We start from the raw sequence: 21268 nt of genomic DNA on the forward strand, positions 1-21268 counted from the left end.
GCATGTAAACGGTTTGCAAAGGCCAGAATCCCTGTGTTCCCTTCAGAAGGAGTTTCTATCCCTGAAACGCCTCCATTGGACCCGTTTACTTTCGCGACATATGACATCACTATGTAACACTCGCGCTTCTATTGGCTAGCGCTCCAACACACGGTACATCAGGGGTGTCAAACTCAAGGCCCGGGGGCCAAATCCGGCCCACGACTTCATTCCATGTGGCCCACAAGAGCTCTGAAAGAATATTATATGTTTATTATATGGTTACATGGCGATTTACAGAAACACGTTGCCCATAAACTACATGTCCCACAATGCATCTTTCTTTTTTTATGTCACTTTTTTTCCCTTCAAAATGTCACTTTTTTCTTTTTCTTTTTACTTTTTTCCCCATAATTTAGCTTTTCTTTTTAAATGATTTTGTGACATTCTCACTGAAGAGACTTACAATTACTTGCCCTAGACTTCTGCTTTCAGACGTAGTTAATTATGAAGTTATTACCCTATCAGATAATAATCCAATGCAGAGGCAATAATGTAATATAATGTATTATTTTATATATATTAAATATTTATATATGTATTTTTGATATAGTCTCAAAGTTACAACCGGCCCTTTGAGTGCAACCATACATCCTACGTGGCCCGTGATGAAATTGAGTTTGACACCCCTGCTGTACATGATAGCTAAGATAGATTGGTTGATTGGCTAAGGGGCGGGACATCTCTAAGCGATCAACCAATCCCAATGCAGCTGGCCCTCAGAGCAGACTGGGCTCTGGTTTCAGACAGAGGGTATGAGAGGCAGTATAGAAACATTTTGAGCATTAAAGCATGGAAACTTGTCGCAGTAGAGAAACAAATTACAAATATTAACCTATACTTTTGCACAATACGTCCTTTTTAATGTGCAGAACTGAAGCATGTACAGTAAAAAGCACTTTTTTAGCAATGCACTTCAATCAAACAGTAAAGTGGACCATGAAAAGTTCAGTGTGGAACCCAAAGTGCAGAATTACCCCCAAGCTGCACTGCTTCCACCGCTTCAGGTCGAGTGAATTACATTCCCTCTGTTCTACAATTATGTTCAGAGGCGCCAATTATGGCAGTTTAGGTGTGAAGAACATTTTGCATGGTAATCCTGCTGTATCTGGGCATTCTCTCACATCAGTACCTCAACACTAACCCTAATTCACACACCTCAAACTTCTCAGCCGCCCCCTCCTCCTCCTCCTCCTCCTCCTCCTCCCCCTCATCCCTTCATCCCTCGACTCTCCTCCGAGTCCCTCTGCCCGTCTTTCTCTGCTCCGTGAGCTGGAAAATTGGCTTCAAAAGGCCACTGCTGTGAACAAGGGCCAGCCACACAGTTGGGCCCGTCCACTTTATCTTTCACGCCACAGAGGGAGAAAGAAAGGTGCCGGCGAGAGAAGAAGAATGGAGAAGAATAGTTTTGACCAGTCACTGAAACCAATAACCAGGAGAAAGCTACTTACTAGAGGCCTCTCTCTCTCACTGTCTGTCCCACCCTCTTTTCCCCTCTCTGAACTCACTTTATTCCCTCTCTTTCTCCTCGTCTTTTGTGCATATTTCTGTCTGTCTGTCTCTCTCTTTTTCTGTCTCTTTTGCACATCCTTTCACTCACTCCCTTTCTTGACCTCATTCATCATTTTTCTATTTTATGCTCTCAGAACCGGGGAATACAGTACAATAACTTGCCACAAAATACTCTGGAGGGTTCACGGGCAAACAAAGCTTTTTATGAATATATTTAAATGACACATGAATACTGTATTTCAGAAGTCCTTTCTCCACACTTAGTTTAAAGACTGGCTGTTGTTTTGACTTCCAAACTGTATTTCTATTATACATGTTTCATGTGGCAGTAGTATGTAATACAGGGCTGTGACATTGTTGTTTTCAGACAGTTTTGCGATATCAATGCCAAGAAAACTGTCTACTGTCCACGCTTTTTTAGGGCAACATTTATAGTTTGTAGCAGAGTTCTTATAATATTCAGCGGCATTTAAAGGTTTATGTCATCATTCGCAAATCATCATGTCTCATCATGCTTACGATGGCATGAGTACTCGCAGTTCTTTTGAAAGAGTGAACCCCCACTTTGACCCTGAAAGTCTTGAGTGCCAATAATCTAATCTCCCAATCAGCTGTGTTGCCTTCAGGGGCCTTTTGCTTGCCTTTGCTCAGTACACATGAATGGGAACCGCGTGGCTGTACAAATGACCCCGAGGCAAAATGCTGCTGCGCTCACTGTAGTAAACCGTGGGGTGCAGTTTTTGCTCTTAATGTGCTACTGTATGTACAGTAGCACATTTGAGACTTTGACTATCTTTTTCAAATATTGCACATTTATGAAACACTTAAAAATAACTCAAACTCAGTTCCTGGTCCAATTGAGCTCACATCATGTAGGGAGTTTGATGCTGATTACAAGGTATACATGTTTAAAATGATCTTAAACTGACCACTTAGATGTCCACGAAGCCAGAGTAAAAGGGCTGTTATAATAATAATAATACATTTTATTTGTAGGCGCCTTTCATGACACCCAAGGACACCGTACAATTTAAAAATTAAAAATAACTAAATAAAAAATAAATAAAATAAAAGCTAAGAGGCAACAGAACAAGATAAAAACACAAACAGGAAATCATGGAGGAGACAGTCAAGTGGACACAAATGAAACATATAATGGGGAGCACTACAGTGAGTAAGCAGATTTGAACAGGTGGGTTTTTAATTGGGATTTGAATAAGGTGATTGTGTTATATATGCCTTCATGAAATATTGACGAGAGATTAAGGAGCTCCTTATTGGGTGATAAAATGCCATACTAGCCTTTCATCGGCATAATGAACTGCATCTTCAAACATCCAAGTAACATAAAGGAATAATAAATCAATGCATACATGTGTGAGGCCCTGCGAAGCTAGAAAATGCTTTTATCGACCGTGGTGTGAAAAAAATAATTCAAATATCAATAGTAACTGTCAAATGGAGCAAATACCCAGTTGTGATGAAGACTGTGATATGAATGGAAGTACATTAAATTAGAGTTGTGGACAGGGGTGTGAGAAATCATTCTCCATCATCACGTATGTTTCTAAATAAAAGCGCAAATTGGTGTTGAACTCTTTAAAATCCACGCTGTTGCACGTCGAATGAGGCCATGCAGCACTTCCTCCTCACTGCTCTCTTGTTTCCTCGGAGGGTCACCTCTCGGGGAGGCAGAGCTGAATCAGCTGCACCTCATCCCCGATGGTGCCACGGTGGCTTGCTGGCACAGCAGGCGGGCACCGGCAGCCGGGCACAGGATGAAAAGCTGAGAGGATGAGATGTGTTGGGGGGGGGAAGTAGGTTTTGCGATTCCTGTCACAGCTTTCTGTCGACTCGAAGCATCCACCTACGCCTTTGTGTGCAAGCTTGTGAGATGCTTGTGTTACTTTGCCCCTGGAGAAATGTAGCCCTACCCTCCCTATAGGATACCCCAACCCTTACTGACATCACTTTTAAACGTAATATTGTTGCTTTCAACTAACCTAATACAGTTATGTGAAATCTCTTGACATAATGCATTTAATTCGAGTCAAAGTTTAATTTTTTCAGTGTGCATTGAGCCCCTTATTCCTGCTGCCGCAAATAAAAACACACACGCACACACGCGCACACACAGCACCCACCCCCTGGGGGGCAGCAGGAGCTATAGCTCTGGGGGATTATGGAGTGGGAAAGGAAGCTTTCAGGAGGACAGTCATCTGCTTCTCTCCTGCTGTAGACCACAGGCAGGCAAAAAAACAAACAACAACTTCCTCAATCTAAGTCCCTTTTTGGCAATGCCTGCCAAAAAAACTGGACCAGGCAGCTTTGCGAGAGAAGAGGAAGACAGGCATCCTTCTTTCTGTCTGCACGGCGAAAAGAAATGGGCTCATTTAGGCAAAGCTGCCACGGTCAATGCAGGGTTTTGATGGAGGCTTCGGTTAGGTGAAATCCCTCCTCTAACGCTCTGTCAGCGACTGTGTGTCTCCTGTCACACACCTGCAGTTGATGGGTCCTGGTGGGTGTTTTATCAACACTACCACTCCTGACACGGCTTTACTCCATCAGTGTCAATGCTTGCTGGTTTAGTGGAGCCATTGTGTCCGAATAATCTGAATTCTGGTCTAAACATCCAGAGCTTTCTTCATGTATCACTGTATTTATTTTGAAAAAGGACTTGTTTCTTGTCAGTCACCATGTTGTTGTAGGTCTTGGCTCCTCACGCAGGTAAACAAAGCAGGTTGTTTATCGCTGGGTGCTGGGTGCCAGGCTGTGGTATGCTCAGGGAGAATATGTTGTTGACCTTGAGTTAAAATTAAGCTCTTATCATGAGTTGTCTTGATTGACAGCCGGGTGTTTATGAGCAAAGTGGAAGGCTCTTTTTCTTCCATCTCCGGGGGGGGTTTGTGGCTACCATGGTATGACTCATTTCTCTGTCTTTCTCTCGCATGTTTTCCAAACTACCGTACTTTTCGGAATATAAACCGCGACTTTTTCCCCCATTTTTTTTGTACAGCTAACGGCCACTAGGGAACCTCCTAAATCTATGGATTTTACAGGTAAAATTAACCACCTTTAACACTACGGGCTCTATGACCGGTCCGCGCCCGCCACCTTTAAGGGGCGGGCTCCAGCGGAGACAGGTAGCGCGCCAAAGTGAAAGTGTAACCGAGAGACAGAACGAGAGCAAGACAGACGGACAATTTAGCTGCTGCGGCTTATATGCAGGTGCGCTTTATAGTCCGAAAAGTACGGTATTCCTTTCTCTTGCTTGTTTATCAGCAGTACTGGAACAAGTCAGAATCTTCCATTTCCTAAAATTGTGAAAACAACAACAAATATTGGATTGTCAAGATTCAGTTGTGTTTCTTACACAATGTTTAGAGACACTTAACTACTAAGGACATCAAATAACACAAATACAATTCTGTCCACACACTAATTCTAAACTTTAGACTTTAAGTGTTTGAAATTGCAGGAACTATTCTTCCCTCTGTGCTGTAGTTAAAATGTTGCAGATACATCAAGTAAAACACATGCAGGCGTTTCCTTGGTAACTAAACAGTGCTATAGTTACACTTATTGGTTGTAAATATTCAAACTTGTTTTGTTGCATCAGAAAAATGTCAGCCCTTAAATCTAAAGTGTGCGAACATGTCCCCAATGATAATGTTAACATGCTAAAGTAAAGCAGGTAAACATTAGCCACTAAACACTAGAAACAACGTATTGGACTAATTGAAATCTTCATTGGAGGGTGGCACTTGGATGACATGAATTTAAGAAACTAATTGTATGGCTATCTATGAAATACTTCCATATATTTCAGTTACAAAACACACAGCTCAATGAGTGGTGCAGTCAATCGGATGTTAAGTTCAACTTGTGGATGTTTTTCAAGCTAAACAATGATATGACGAACAACTTCAGATAGCATTGCCTGAAACATTTGTGTATTAACGAAAGTTTGCAAATATGTTATTCTTCATTGTTGCATTAGATCACATGTATAGGAAGGTGTGCATCAGTGGAAGCCTCATTGAGACGTATTCCTCTTCTCCCTCTGAAGGTGCTGGGCTCTCTCCAGTCAGAAGGAAGCCCTCTGGACTGCCGCTTCAGCCTCCTCCAGCCCTACCAGCTGCTCACAGTGGAGCTTCCAGGGTCCAGAGAGGGTTTCTGGGCCGACAGCTGTGTGTACGAGTGCTCTCGAGGCCGCTTGCACCGCCTCTCTTCCACCCGCATCCCGCTAACATCGCGCCCTGTCTCCTGCTCACGACACCCCTCTGAGAGCTCTCTTCTCCTGGGTCTCAGTGACTCCTCCTTGGTGCTGTGTGACCAGCGACAGGGGGTCTCTCTCCTGGCCTCCTGCCCCGTACCCCCCACCCTCCTCGCCTGGCACCCTGCTGGGGCCGTGGTGCTGGTGGGCGGAGAGCAGGGGGAGCTGATGTGCTTTGATGTGGGCTTGGCACCTGTAAGGATGGCGCTGGTAGCGGAGGATGAGGCCCCAGCGGAAACGCTAAGACTCGCCGACCACCTGCGGAGCGGCGGAGGACTGGAGGGGCTGCGGTGGGCTGCGGGCCTGGAGGCAGATGTGCTGATGGTGGCCTTTCATGGGGGACCATTGGCCGCCCTGAGATTCAGACTCGGTAGGTGGAATATGATTTAGAAATGAGAAATTGCAAAAAAACAAAGTTGGATTTTTTTTTGCTGAGGAGAAACTCGAAGAACTCAAAAAAATCAACATAGAATTACTTTTCAATGAACTGATCAGTGACGTCCGAACGCATCGATGCTAAGACCCTATCTTAATGCGGTTTCTTCAGATCACTTTTCAATTCAGGGTGGCAACGATATCGAGCAAAGAAGAACTCAAAATGCCATATAATGTTCCATCCATCGACTAATTGCCTGATCATCTCAGAAGTCTTCCATAGGGATTTATGCACACTAACAACCATTTAATTGCTTTTACACAAATCAGTATTTCACACAGCAGTCTCTACTCCAGTTTGAGCTTAAAAATATATTTGTATGTAAATGCGTGATCCTCTGAAAGTAAGACATGAACTAGCTTTTAATAATTCTGTGTTGGAGTGATGCAGTTGTCGTTTACTGTAGAAAACCAACGGGTGCATCTGGAAACACGACTCAGCTCATCGTTAACCACATTGTACAAAATTGTTAAAAAAATTCCAATCTTCTTTATTTTTTATTTCCTACCTATTTAGGGTTAAAAAAACATCTTGCAATTTAGACTTTTTAAATTTAATTTGATTTTTAAATGTTACAGTATGTCCACTGTAGAGGACGTCAGGACTATTTTAGTTTGAAAAGACAGCCACAATTAACAGATGGACTATGTAACGTATTATAGAGTTATATTAATAATACATTCACCTTTATTTAAAACATAAATAAGTAATTGATCTGAATATATGTATATATAATATCTGGTATATGTATATTTTATACTTTCTTGTTTATTTCTTTGAATTTGTATTGTACAATGCCGTGTCTTTTTATGCTAATGCAACAAAACATTTTTTGCCCAATTTGCCCATCTTATCTTATCTTATTGTATCTTATCTTTATAGATAGTATTTTTCGATGTAACCTAAAGTAACTAGCCCTAATTGTTACCTTTATATTTGACGCAACCTTCTGTGCAAACCTCCCCCCCCTTCAGAGGCTCTCCCTGAGTCGTGGGTCTGCCTCAGTATCTGAACCCCTCTGTGTAACAATGGCGGCTGAACGGGGTCGTACTCTTACCTCTTCACTGCTGAGGGAAGTTAATTTGTTGACGGGCGGGAAGGTTAGCAGGAGTCACGCTCTCAGAGGTCATTCAATAATCGCCCCGGGGCAAGAGCCCCCCAGGTGCATTCTGGGATGCATTTTTCCGATAAATCGTTTACAGTGGCTGCGCAGTCCCTCGGGGCCCCCAGATAAAGTTTGCCAATCAAAATGTTTCCAAAGCAGCCACCTCACCCTCCGACACACGCATTCACAAACACACTCAGACATACACACATTCAGCTTCTTTAATTGTGACTTTGGAAAGAAGATGTGACTGCAGCTCTCTACCCAAGTTTGAAAGCAGGAGTGAGGGGGTGGATGGAGGAAGGTAGAAGGTTGTGTGTGTGTGTGTGTGTGTGTGTGTGTGTGTGTGTGTGTGTGTGTGTGTGTGTGTGTGTGTGTGTGTGTGTGTGTGTGTTTAACTGTGTGTGCCTGTATGCAGGGAAAGAGGAGGGTGTCTTCCAACAATAGCTTCCCTTCCTCTGATCGTCTGCCAAGGTTTTGATGAAGAAAGTCACTGCACGTCTTTTCTCCATGATAATTCTTCCCCCCACACTAACACGCGTGTGTGTATTATTCTATTTCTGTGCTTCTATGCACACACACACACACACACACACACACACACACACACACACACACACACACACACACACACACACACACACACACACACACACACACACACACACACACACACACACACACACACACACACACACACTCCAACTCGTTTGTTTGTTTGCTTGCGCTCCTTCTCTGTATCGACTTGTTTCATAAGGCCCGCTACATGACAGAATGAGTGAGTCGGGAAACGGCGAGGAAGAAAGACTTGGCTGAGCTCCAAGTTCCTTTTTTCCATATGGAGGCAGCCCCCTGGTGCCCCCCCCCCCCCCCCCCCCCACCACCCCCTTCACCCTCCTGCCTGCACCCAGTTATCTCATCTGGGCACACGTTGGCCACGGCTGGGCTGCACCGGCACAGGCTGAGGAAGGGCAGACCAGGAAATGTGCTGAACGAGGACAATAGCCGGTTTCTTTTTTTTAGGGACGTGAAATATTGAAGTAGGAATAATTACATAACCTGGTATACAACTAGTAAAGAACATGAGAGGGTTAGAATCGGAGTCAATGTGACGGACATGCAGGTAACATAAATACGGTTTATTTTTTCAAATGCGCAGCTTGCTAACTTGATTAGTAAAGCACTTCAAGTCTATCACAACACTTTGAGTTAAAACTGACCGGGGTTCAATCGACTATTTTGGCATCTTTTAATTAAATAATCTAGTTTCCTCTCCTATTTCTAGATATTCTGATTTCTAAAAAGAAAGGATACTAAATGTACAGTTTTAATGGCTGATTTCTTCTTATTTAAGGTTGACTTTAATGCTCAGCTTTCGTTATTCTTATACTTTGAGTTGAACTATTTGTCAGCAGTTTGTCCCTGACGTGTACTTGTCATGTTGACGGTGCTCAGTAGGGTTTGTTTGTGCTGCTGCTCTGTGTTGTTGTGGGTCTGACAGTCAGACGCTGATCAAATAAGTCCGTGTAGACAGGTGTGGGAAAGAACTGACTTATCCTCGCCTCCACAATGATCCATTGTCTCTCTTAGAGTTAGCTTAGAGCCGACGTTAACGCCCAACTGAAAGACCACTACACACACACACACACATGTAAAAGTAGACACACCAACCGCACTACGCTCAGCTGATGTATTAGCCACATTAGCCCACTCTTAAGGGGATTTGGGGGCTTGCTAATTGCCAGCTTGTCATTTTAATTGCTCAAACACCCTCCCTCCACACACACACACACACACACACACACACACACACACACCACACACACACACACACACACACACACACACACACACACTGACACACACAACTTCTTAAATTCATTAGACAGAGTCAGCGGTGACTTTGCCTGCCTGCAGCCCGGCCCGTTGTCAGTGATCAGCTGCGCGGTCCGGGACCGTAATAACAGCTGGTTCAATATTTAGTTTAGCGAATAAGATAAAAGATGAAGTCTAGAAACTTTGGACATTGCTTAATTTAACAATTAATGTATAGGAATATGCTCAAATCTCCTAGAAAATGCCTGATTTTCCCTGATGCAAACCAAACGTATTCTAAATATTTGTAACAAAATACTCCAGTTATTATTTTTCTCCTGCAGTCTCACATCGGACTAAGCTAGTCCACTAATTTGGGATATATCCAGTTAAGATACATGTACATTATAAGTTGCTAAAAAGGTAGAGCGTTTTTGTAAAAAAGAACGTTCTGGAACTAGACCTTTTGATTTAGTACAAGTAAAAAAAATATATACAAGTTTGATAGTGTGCAGGAGGTTATTCACAACTTTTGAACTATTCCTCCCTTTCTGACGCACCTGTGTCATGAAATAGATCGAGCTCGAACTCTCATTTAGCGACACGCGGCCTGACATAAGCCAAACTACAGCGAGGTCAAACGTTACATGGCTCGTTTATGGCAACATGCATTTGAGTTTGGTGGTTTCGTTTTACTATAAGTACCGTAAGCACAATGGACATTAATCACCTCGGATATTCAACACTGTCTCTTCCCGTATGTGTGCTCTATAGAGCCACAATCTCACACGCACCTTTTACACACACACACACACACACACACACACACACACACACACACACACACACACACACACACACACACACACACACACACACACACACACACACACACACACACACACACACACACACACACACACACACACACACACCATGTATACATCACTTCAGGGGACATTACATTGACTTACATGCATTTCCTGGAGACTTATCCTAACCTTAACCATAACCAACACATGCCTAACCCTGACCCTTAACCTTAACCAAGTCTTCACCCTAAAATTAATGATTCCTCCAATTTGTCCCCATAAGGGAGGCCAGTCCCCACACGTGACTATGTAAACAGATGTAGGTCCCCACAAGGATAGTAATGCTAGAACACACACACACACACACACACACACACACACACACACACACACACACACACACACACACACACACACACACAGGATTAAACAGACTTCCCGCCTAATTGATTGACAGGTCGATGTCAGTCTAACCGATCTAGTGCTGCTTCAGAGTTTCGACCGATGCGCCGGACACTTACTTAACTTAAGAAGGTGCTCCGAGTTATTCTACAGGATTATTGCACCATATAATATTCAGGCTTTAGGAAAAACTGCTTCTCCTGGTTTACAGACATTTTTGGAAATGTCAGTTGTTGTTGTTGTTTAAGAAGCTGCTTTTTTGCACACTTAGTGTCAACTATTGGAAATCGGGATGAAGTTTACTTCGACATGAGTGTGCATTGTGTGAATATAAAATAATATCGACAACATCCTTTTTTTGTAATATGTTCTTTTTTTTGCTCATGTTCTAATAAACTAAAATCAATCTCACTGGATGTTCTAGGAGCCCTGACTGGAGGCCTGGTGGGCCTCGGGGAGATGCTGCAGCAGCGGCTGCGCTGTGGGCAGGTCAGAGAGGCGCTGGGCGTCCTGGAGGCCATGGACTGGAGCATCATGGGAGACGAGTGCCATCGAGGGCTGAGCTCCATCACCAACCACCTGCTGAGGCTGGAGCTGAACGCAGAGAGAGAGGGTGGGCAGTAGGGCTGCTTGATTATGGCAAAAATCATAATCTCGATTATTTGGGTCAATAATTGTAATTGCGATAATTAAATGCGATTATTCATTGACTTTGAAAACATCCATTCATTGGAGAAAAAATGTTGAACAGTATGTTTTTAACAGTTGATTACCCTGAACTTTAAGTATAATTCAACTGAAAAACCAAAAAAAAAGTAATAATAAAAAAATAATCGTTTTATTTCGATTACGTTGTTTTTCGTAATCGTTGCAAGCCATAATCGTAATTGCGATTAAAATACGATTAATTGAGCAGCTCTAGTAGGCAGACAGGTTTTGGTTTTCAATTTAGTTTACATCCAACCTTTAGAGGCAGTAACTCCAAAGACAGGGGGTCCGCGGGGTCTTAAAAAGTATTAAAAGTTGATAAATCAATTTAGCCAAAATTAAGGCTATTAAAAAGTATTAAACGGCATTTCCCAAGGTATTACATTTTGTAGCTTGTCTTCAATAAGTCTATAAAGTGTCCAAAGAGGTTGTGTTCTACAGTGTGCCTGAATGTAATCATGGCGTAGGTGTGTGGTGTGATTCTGTGGAGTTTATTGATGGCATCCTGTTGGATTGGACGTGATCTGAACAGGACATCGCACGCTCACTGCTTGATAGCACGAAGGTCCGTTTACGTCGGTTGCTAAGCAACATCGTTATGGGGAAATGCAAGTCTGCGTCCAAATGGTTGGAAGATAAGGAGGAAGGACAATCAATACTGTATATAGTCAATGTGAGGTAAAGTGTGTCGCCAAGGTAACCGGTTAAAACTCAAAGTGGCGATGAGGTCTTAAAATGTATGGAAAGGGTCTTAAAAGGTCCTACATTTGACTTCAGGATTCCTGCAGATACCCTGTAAACATCACTTGATTGACATTAGTACGATTAAATACAATGTTTCAAGCTTATCATATTATTATCCCTGAGGTTTCTCCCATGTTTCCCTTTAAACTGGGTTTTCTTTGGAAGTTTTTCCTTGTACGATGTGAGGGTCTAAGGACAGAGGGTGTCGTATTGTCATACTAATATTCTGTACACACTGTGAAGACCACTGAGACAAATGTAACATTTGTGATATTGGGCTATATAAATAAACATTGATTGATTGATTGATTATCACAGTTTATACTACGGTGTTAGCTCAGCAGTATAGCATAAAGGTTTGCGGTCTTTAAATTAGCCCGCTGACCTTCACAAACCATTTATGTCCCAAGTAATGTCCTACACTTGTATTTCATTTGTTGTTTAAAATGTGCTGTTAATTAGAACATGTTAACATAAAAAGAGAGTTAGACTTCTATAGTGTCTCTATGTGTCGGTCTTTAAGGATCTCATTTACTGTTTAAGAAGAAGTTACTCAATATGTAGACCAGCAAAGGATTTAAAAGAGCCAGCTCCAATCTCCCCAACATACCCTTCATTAGCCATATCTGTGTAAACTGAAATGTATAATTTGTTTATAAAATACTTTATTTCAGACGTTTTTATTGTATTTTATTTCATAGCTTGCCAACATTTTTTGCTGAAACTAATCAAATTAAACCCTTTACGCTTTATAGATGTTTTAATGTATTGTCTGTCCCTTCCTTAGCGTTGCTAGAGGCCGCTCTCGGGGTGTTTTACGCCCCCCCCGCCCCTCTCCCAGACGTGGTGATACTGGAGTTCAGGGAGCCCATCAGCAAGTGTGCCCGCCGCTTTTTTCACCACCTTCTCAGGTAACACCACCCACTCTGTGCTGCTGGGGTCCTCGTGTGATCGTCTGATGGAGAAATTAGCTTTGCATAACTCTACAGGGGGAGGGGTCAAAGGTCAAGGTCGGGTCTATAAGAGCTTAGTGTATTTAAATTACATACATAAACATTAGCTGCTGCATATGTTCATGGCGGCTCTACATACACACATGCACAGACTATTTCAAGGCCTTAGCAGAATAATCAGAATAAGAAACATCGTCCAGAAAAGGGTCTTTGTGGGATTGTCATCCATCACAGATACAATTTAACGCCGCCTATGTGTTGCTATTTAAAAAATGCTAAAAAGGAAATAGCTTTTGGATTTCGTTGCAGGCACAGCTTTGAGTCATTCACCAGGCAAAGCACCTCACATGCACCTGTTCAGACTGTTGTTTCATTCTCCCTTCTGCCATGAGAGCCTTTTGAAACGGCTGTTTGACTGAAATGGACCCTGTTGTTCCCACACACTGCTCAGCGCTCTCCATCCCGCATCACCTCCCGTTTCCCTCTCTCTCTCTTTCTGCTTCCTCTGTAGCTCCAGCCTTGTTTGGCATCCCTCATGCTCTCCTCTCTTATCACCTACCTGCATTATTTTTCTCTCCATCAACATCAAATGAAGAAACCCCCCCCCCTCTCCCCTCCTCTCCCCTCCTCTCTCTCTCTCTCTCTCTCTCTCTCTCTCTCTCTCTCTCTCTCTCTGTGTGTGTGCTTGTTTGTTTCATGTTGGCTCCAGAGAGGGAAAGTTGAGGTGTTTTGTGCCGGGAGATACGGCACTCGCTCCCTCCCTAGTTTAATTCTCAATGATAGGACGAGGACTCGCTACTCTCAGTTCAATTATTGCGAGTTTTGTATGCAGAGGTGTGTGTGGATCGAAGTGTGTGTCTCTTATAAAGGTGGACATATGAACTACAGACCTATCTTTGAATAATAATTAAAAGCGTGTATTTTTTTTCTTTATAGACAGGCTGTTGCTGCTTTTCTTGTTTAACAGTTTCTACTTTCTCTGCAGACACCAGCGCTTTGAGAAGGCCTTCCTCCTCGCTGTAGATTTAGAGGACAGAGATCTATTTATGGTGAGTGAAAAAGTAAATGTCTCTCTTACAAAGTGCAACACACACTTGTGACACACTTGTTCCTCCACTATGGGATGCTTTGAAGTCGATCCATTCAGTCATTTGTCAACACAAAGCTTTTATATAATGGAACACAAATGTGACAGGATTTCAATACACATCTTCCAGGGTTCTTACGGTCATTAGAAACCTGGAAAAGTCATGGAAATGTAACTAAAGTTGCATCAAATATCATTTATATTTCATCTAATCGCCGAAATAGTAATACTATAATGAGAATACATACTGTATCGTACAGTAAGGAAACGTAAAATGGCATTTAACTGTTGAGGTGTTTTGCTGGTGAGAGATTTGAGTTGCGTTAGCGTGTAGAGGCTAGTTAGCCTATTTGATTTGTTTTAGATAGATGTTTCATATGCAGACCTTATTTTCCTGTTCCATGTTCAAATAAACCATTTTCAGTGGTACCGCTGAGAAAGAGTCATTTTTTTGGTCATGGAAAATTAGGTAGAAGTCATGGAGAAGTCATTGAAAATCATTGGTGAAAAAGTGTTTGAACCCTGATCTTAAACACTCACACAGGGGCTCAGCGAAAAGCAAGTAACAACTTTTGTTGAAGATACTAAAATGTGAACAAATGTGTTTGCAAATATAGCCAGCAACTCACTACCAGAACTCTACTTAACCAGGAATTGGGTCCATTCATTGAAGAATGTTTTCCTTTATGGCGTGTGTGTGTGTGTGTGTGTGTGTGTGTGTGTGTGTGTGTGTGTGTGTGTGTGTGTGTGTGTGTGTGTGTGTGTGTGTGTGTGTGTGTGTGTGTGTGTGTGTGTGTGTGTGTGTGTGTGTGTGTGTGTGTGTGTGTGTGTGTGTGTGTGTGTGTGTGTGTGTGTGTGTGTGTGTGTGTGTGTGTGTGTGTGTGCAACACGTTCTCACTCTCATCCCGTCACATATTGACGGACGGTCAGGGCCCCTCCCCGTCGCTATATTACGTACAGGGTACCCCTTTCCCGCCATTTTCTACGGGCAGGGCGTCCCATAGACCTTCATTGCGGACACAGCGGACCCCTTGCCCGTCAGGCTTCTACAGGCAGGGCGTCCCATGGACCTTCATAATGCCTATTTTAAGGTTCATTTGGCCATTAAAATGCGTTTTGATCTCATTTTATGCGAGTAATAAGTTTTTATTTCTGATTATTTGTGCAGTACATGTACATGATGTTTAGTTTGCTAGTTATGACGAAGATTACTTCATGAATGTGTACACATTCATGGTTGCTAAGGTGGTTGCTATGGACGCTGCAACAGCTCCCAGACCACGTGATCAACAACAATGGCTGTCCTTCGTGTTATTCTCGGTGAAAATGCCTATTTTAAGGTTCATTTGGCCATTAAAATGCGTTTTGATGTCATTGTATGCGAGTAATGAGTTTTTATTTCTGATTATTTGTGCAGTACATGTACATGATGTTTAGTTTGCTAGTTATGACGAAGATTACCTTACGTCTGTGAGGAAAATACACGGGGCTCAGAGCCTCGTATTTTTAAAATCTTTTTTTCCTTCTAATTTATTATTCTTTTCAAAATAACACACTGTTATTTACTCACCAATAACATACAATTATCCTTGCTTTTATTTATTGGTTTAATTCCATAATCTCGGTCTTTTTTGGTGTCCGTCAGGACACTGGGTGGGTGGGTGGGTGGGAGTGTGTGTGTGGTCTAGCATTACTATACTTGTGGGGACCTAAATCTGTTTACATAGTCACGTGTGGGGACTGGCTTCCCTTATGGGGACAAATTGGAGGTCCCCATAAGGGGGATCATTAATTTTAGGGTGAAGACGGGGTTAGGTTTAGGGTTAGGGTAAGGCATGTGTTGGTTATGGTTAAGGTTAGGATAAGTCTCCAGGAAATGCATGTAAATTAATGTAATGTCCCCTGAAGTGATGTATACATGGTGTGTGTGTGTGTGTGTGTGTGTGTGTGTGTGTGTGTGTGTGTGTGTGTGTGTGTGTGTGTGTGTGTGTGTGTGTGTGTGTGTGTGTGTGTGTGTGTGTGTGTGTGTGTGTGTGTGTGTGTGTGTGTGTGTGTGTGTGTGTGTGTGTGTGTGTGTGTGTGTGTGTGTGTGTGTGTGTGTGTGTGTGTGTGTGAGAGCAGGTGTGATCTCGCTGTGGGCCCCTATCTTTTCACAACCTCCATGGCCTCGGCTCGGCCTCTCCTCTCCTCTTCCCTCTAACTCGCTCTTTCTTCCACTCCACGCTGAAATGCTCTTTCTATGCGTTTGACCCCCTTTTTTCATGGGGCCCCCTTTTGCTCCATGCTTCACCAACACCCTAGACATTAATACAGACCCACACACACACAGGCACACACACTTGCTCCCTCAATCACACTGATAGCACTGGTTCCAATTACCTCCCCACTAAGTAGTGCTGCTGGGAAGCCGAATTGAAAAGGTGGAGTCGAGCCTGTGGACCTTGAAAGAGCGCAAAGGAAGGATGGGGGGGGGGGCGGGGGGTGCAAAGTGGAGAGGAGGGGAGGATGGTGTGGATGGAAAGCTATATGACAAAAAAAAGGTGAGAGGGAAGCGAAACAAGGTCTTGCTCCGTCACTTTGGAGGTGTCGAGATAAGTGGGGGGGAAACAGGAGATGGAGCTGGAATCCTATCTGCAAATAATTCGTAGCATTGGGTTTGAAATACTTTCCAACGTGATATGTCAACAAAGTGTTTCCCTCCTAAACAAACGTCCTTTCACAGTAAATATTCCCACACGTACTGTTCGTATGTACATGTACTTTATTAGCTTGTCAAAAAGCCTTGTCGGTGTCGGGACACATTTGTTCATATAGATTTTAGATATAATAATAGGAGAAGAATGACATTTCAGGGACTTTTGTAAAACTTGTTCATTGGTTTTACCATCAAGTTGGAGATCTCGTGACTGATATGAAATGTTCCCAGTGTCTGTAGCCAGTAAGAGAATAAAACTACAAATCACAGGCCACAATTTACGGCACTTGGGGTCAGCTCACAAGTAATCAGAGTAATTGTACAAATAAGGCGCCGTGTTGGATCTTCAAACCTGATTTTGTAAAGTTAGTGTGTCGCTATCAAGCGGTTCGTTTATTTAAAAAGGCACATTGCACAGTATTTAGCACTTTAGTGGAGCTCATGTTCCTCTGCAGCCCCTGGCAGGTTGATGACGTTAAAGCAGATAAAAGCTAATGGACGCAAGCAAGAAAACGATCAACAAGGTGACATCACTCACATGTCCTATTTTACACCTCGTATACAAACAAATGTAAAAGGCATACTAAGAAAGCATTTGTAAACCCTTTAGTTGTAGCCATTATATAAATCTCCGTACATCTGACCCGATAATAAAACAGACTCCAGCATAACAACTAACTCGTGACCCTCGATGTGTAACATCACTCGCACTGAGCGCTCAGCCAGCGACCAAGAGAGCAGCAGCGCGTCGTCGGCAAAGAGCCACAAAGAGAAAAGAGAAAACGGGACGTTGACATTTCACCCCTCGCTCTGTCCTCCGCTCTAATTAGGTTGTGTTGTTGCCTTAACCTGCTGGTCAGCTGATTGAGCGGAGGTGGGGGGGGGGTTAATGAGGGCAACCCCCGCCTCCCACACAACTCTCTCTAACGTCCAAACGTGCCCACAGAACTCAATAACGCACCGTCGACTTGATAAAATACACACACACACACACACACACACACACACACACACACACACACACACACACACACACACACACACACACACACACACACACACACACAGATAGCACACACCTCTTGTAAAAAATGCCCAGCATGATACACCCCCCTCTATCACAAGACCCCCGGCCCTCCAGCCCCATTGTTTCCTATCTAACAATAGAAGCCCTCCGAAAGAAGCCTTTTGTTCAAATGAAACACTTTAGTGTCGGGCTAAATTGAAGGGGAGGAGGACCAGTTGGTTGGGGGGTGTTTTGGGGGAGGGGGAGGTGGGGTCGGGGGATGTGTGTGGAGGAAGTAGCAGGGGGCTACACCGAGTCATTTGCATGCTTTTCCCCATAATTGGCGCTGTTCTGTCGCGCCCTAATTAGCCTTTGATAATGAGTCGATAATGTAACCAATCAGGTCATTCGTCAAGCCGGCGACAACTTGTTTCTTTCTCCACCTCCCTTTCTCCACCTCCCTCCCTCTTTCTCCTCCTCCCTCCCTCTTTCTCCTCTTCTTCTTCCCGGCTCTTTCCCTCTTGATGTAGCTTGTTAATTAAATCAAATTGTGTGATAGCAGATTCTGCTTTTGTTCCCCAATGAGGGCTTGTACTGTTTCTTGTTAGATACGCTCACACCGGGTTCACTTCCTATCTCCCTCCCCATCTGACGCCGGGCTCGGAGGTATCGCACGTCTTCTGCAATAAGCTCATTGTTGTCGCTCAGATGAATAATTAGCGTTATTAAAGCGTTAAGTCCTTAACACCTATCTGATAGAAGTGTTCACGAGGCTCCTGGATAACAGGTGTGTCAGACAACGTGTGTGTGTGTGTGTGTGTGTGTGTGTGTGTGTGTGTGTGTGTGTGTGTGTGTGTGTGTGTGTGTGTGTGTGTGTGTGTGTGTGTGTGTGTGTGTGTGTGTGTGTGTGTGTGTGTGTGTGTGTGTGTGTGTGTGTGTGTGTGTGTGTGTGTGTGTGTGTGTGTGTGTGGCCTGTGTGCAGCTTCAGCATATGTGCTCATGTCCAGGGATTATGCCGAGTGTTAATTAGTGAAGATGTATTTCCATGTTTGCGTGCTTGTGCCGATGTGGATTTGTGTCCAGTCTAATTGCTAATATTTGATTTGACCGTGGGTTTTTGGTAAAGGGAAATCCCACCTCAAACATGTTAGTACCTATTTACTTTGTTGTACTTTGAATTGCTGGGACAAATGTCTTTAATGTATATATTTTATATATTGGGGTTGTGACATTTCACCATGTCCAGGGGGTTGCAATGAAGCCGTACAAAATGTTTTGTCATCAAAAGTAATTATCAAGATTCTACGTCAGTCCCTCAAAACCGAAATAAAGTCGACCTTTTGGTATTTCACATTCAGGCAAGAAGAAATACGTCTTAATTAATCTTATCATTTAAGCCATTTGTAAAATGTTACCAAAGCAAAATCTCCGATCAATATACCGATGATATTCAAGATAAAATTGCAGTATACAAAAAAGACGTGTACATTTTCGAAACTATTATAATTGCGGCCGTAACACTATCCCTCTCATTCCCTGACTTCCACTTCTCTACACCAAATGCAACATATCCTCTGCTAAATGTCTATCGTGTAAATACTTAAAAAGACAAATGATAGTCGAAAACAATAGGATGCTTTTAACAATTCAAGTTAATCCCGTGTTTCAGTCTGAAAATGAATTTCTCTTAAAAATGTAACATCATTTCCCACAACAGCATGCTGTGTACGTGGAGTCTGCGTGGTTCAGACGCTGCACTTTGGTTTCTCTCAACACTGCGCTGATACTTTTATCGCTCAATAATACTCTTCTCCGTGCACACAACGTCTAACGTTCACGTTGGTACGTCCCATCGATCCGACAGCCTGCAAACATCCAGACATGATCCCGTCTGTTAATGTGTCGTAAGCGCTGCTGTGTGCCAGTTTACCTAATCCCTCGTTTATTTCCCAAATATCAGTCAATATCGGCCTCTTAGTGTCCACCACCCCCCCCCCCCCCCTCGCCTCCACTCCCCAAAAATGGCCCACTGAAACGTCCCTCTTTATCAGCCGCTGCAACCCCTAAAGCTCTTATATAAATAAGATTAGTGTCGCGTTTGAGCGTCTGGGAATAAGAGGTGTAATATCTGATGGTTTTATATGCAGTATTATTGTTATCCCTTCTTAGTCGGGCTGATACTCCTCTCTCTCTCTCCCTCGCTTCTCGTTCGCTCATTCGTTTATTCTTTCTCTGGGTCCCTCTCTCCAGATTCAGACAGTATTATGAGGAGCTAAGCTGGAATAAAGCGCCCCGGCTTCAAATGTTCATATTGTTCTGTTCTGTCTGTCATCCTCTCTCTATCCCCGCTCTCCTTTTCTCTCTCGCCTTGTAGTCAATTCTGCCTTCTCCACGTCTCGTGTTTCTCTCTCTCTCTATCATGTCTCTTCTCTCTCTCTATCATGTCAGCGTAATTCCTCCGCTCCTGTTTTAATCTTCCGTTTGTTATCAATTAGGAAGCCTCACTCATATCTAATTGAGGGGCCATGTCCTCGCTCACAGAATTAGCCACCTCAGTCCTGGGAGCCGATTTAGCTTCTTTTGAGGCCATTTTGTTGTCGGCCATTTTCACATTTCCTCCTAACTCCTCGCCACAGAGGGCAGGCACCGCACTATAATTACCCAATCTGTTCCCATTCATACTCTTCAATTTCAGCACCTTTCTCATTCTCTTATCCTCCCCCCTCGTTCCCTCTCTGCTCCCCACCCTTTTCCTCCAGGGGTACAAAAGCAGGGTAACAATATGGGGGTATTAGGGCCGGGTGCAGGCCCAGCTGTGGGGGCTTTAGCCAGCTGAGGGTTATCCACAGCATCCCTGAGTCATGGCACTGATGTCCTGTGATGTTGCTGAGGCGGAAGACTTTCCTTAACACGCTGTACCCTTTGATGGGCCCTCAGCCCCTGCACTCAGCCAGAGGAAACCCCGCGACTCTGAGGAGCCCCTCGTTGGGAGCCGGGATAAGGGTGTGATTCTCTCTGTTCAATCAATTAGCGACGGTTGGAGAAAATCTGTCGTTTTATCTTCTTTTTTGAATTTAAAATGGTGCTTCGGTGTTTCTTTTCCGCACAATGTAAAGTTATATGTATTATTATGTGTCTTTATTGAACAAGGACTATGCATAAACATAGATTCAAGATTCAAAGGTTTTATTGTCATATGCACAAAGCCGTGTAGAAATGGCAATGCAACATATATAATAAAATACAAAATAAAAAGTAGTGCAAAACGTCCATATACATGTCAGTAGAATATGGGATATGTACAAGAACAGAATATGAAATGAAATAATGTACATTAATCTCTAATAGAGAAGAGATGCTATGCTACATTATAGCTAAAAGCTCATTCCCATCGGCGGGTAAACACTTAATAAATCCACACACATTACACATATGTCCTCGTGCCCTATTCCGTATATGTTGCGCCGCCTTCACAAGAATTTGGTTTCCTCTCAAAGGCTACTGGGAGCTGACCAGTCCGTTTTCAGCTGTTGCTGCTGGTTATCGACGGGCTCCACTGTAGCAGCCGGGGCAACATGCTGACTTTTGTTAAGGGTGTGTTTTTCATTTACTTCACAGCTGATCTTGGGGATTTAAATCAGTGACCTTTCTGACACCAGACCAAATGTTATACCGTCA

The 21268-nt window shown here is 43.3% G+C and overlaps 1 protein-coding gene across 4 annotated transcripts in view; it reads left to right on the plus strand.

Annotated features, from left to right (window-relative positions):
- The window catches only part of wdpcp (WD repeat containing planar cell polarity effector), a 99102-nt gene that overhangs the window by 58415 nt on the left and 19419 nt on the right, over positions 1-21268 (plus strand). For all 4 annotated transcript variants that reach the window (XR_011644435.1, XM_071205577.1, XM_034100782.2 and 1 more), the window contains 4 exons: positions 5621-6197; positions 10822-11010; positions 12637-12760; positions 13788-13851. Coding sequence is in view for 3 of the 4 variants with exons in the window: in XM_071205577.1 (XP_071061678.1) it covers positions 5621-6197; positions 10822-11010; positions 12637-12760; positions 13788-13851 (954 nt within the window). In the remaining variant the exon portion in view is untranslated. The remainder of the gene's footprint in view (positions 1-5620; positions 6198-10821; positions 11011-12636; positions 12761-13787; positions 13852-21268) is intronic.

This window comes from Pseudochaenichthys georgianus, chromosome 15, assembly GCF_902827115.2.
Source record: "Pseudochaenichthys georgianus chromosome 15, fPseGeo1.2, whole genome shotgun sequence".
In the NCBI taxonomy this organism is placed as follows: domain Eukaryota; kingdom Metazoa; phylum Chordata; class Actinopteri; order Perciformes; family Channichthyidae; genus Pseudochaenichthys; species Pseudochaenichthys georgianus.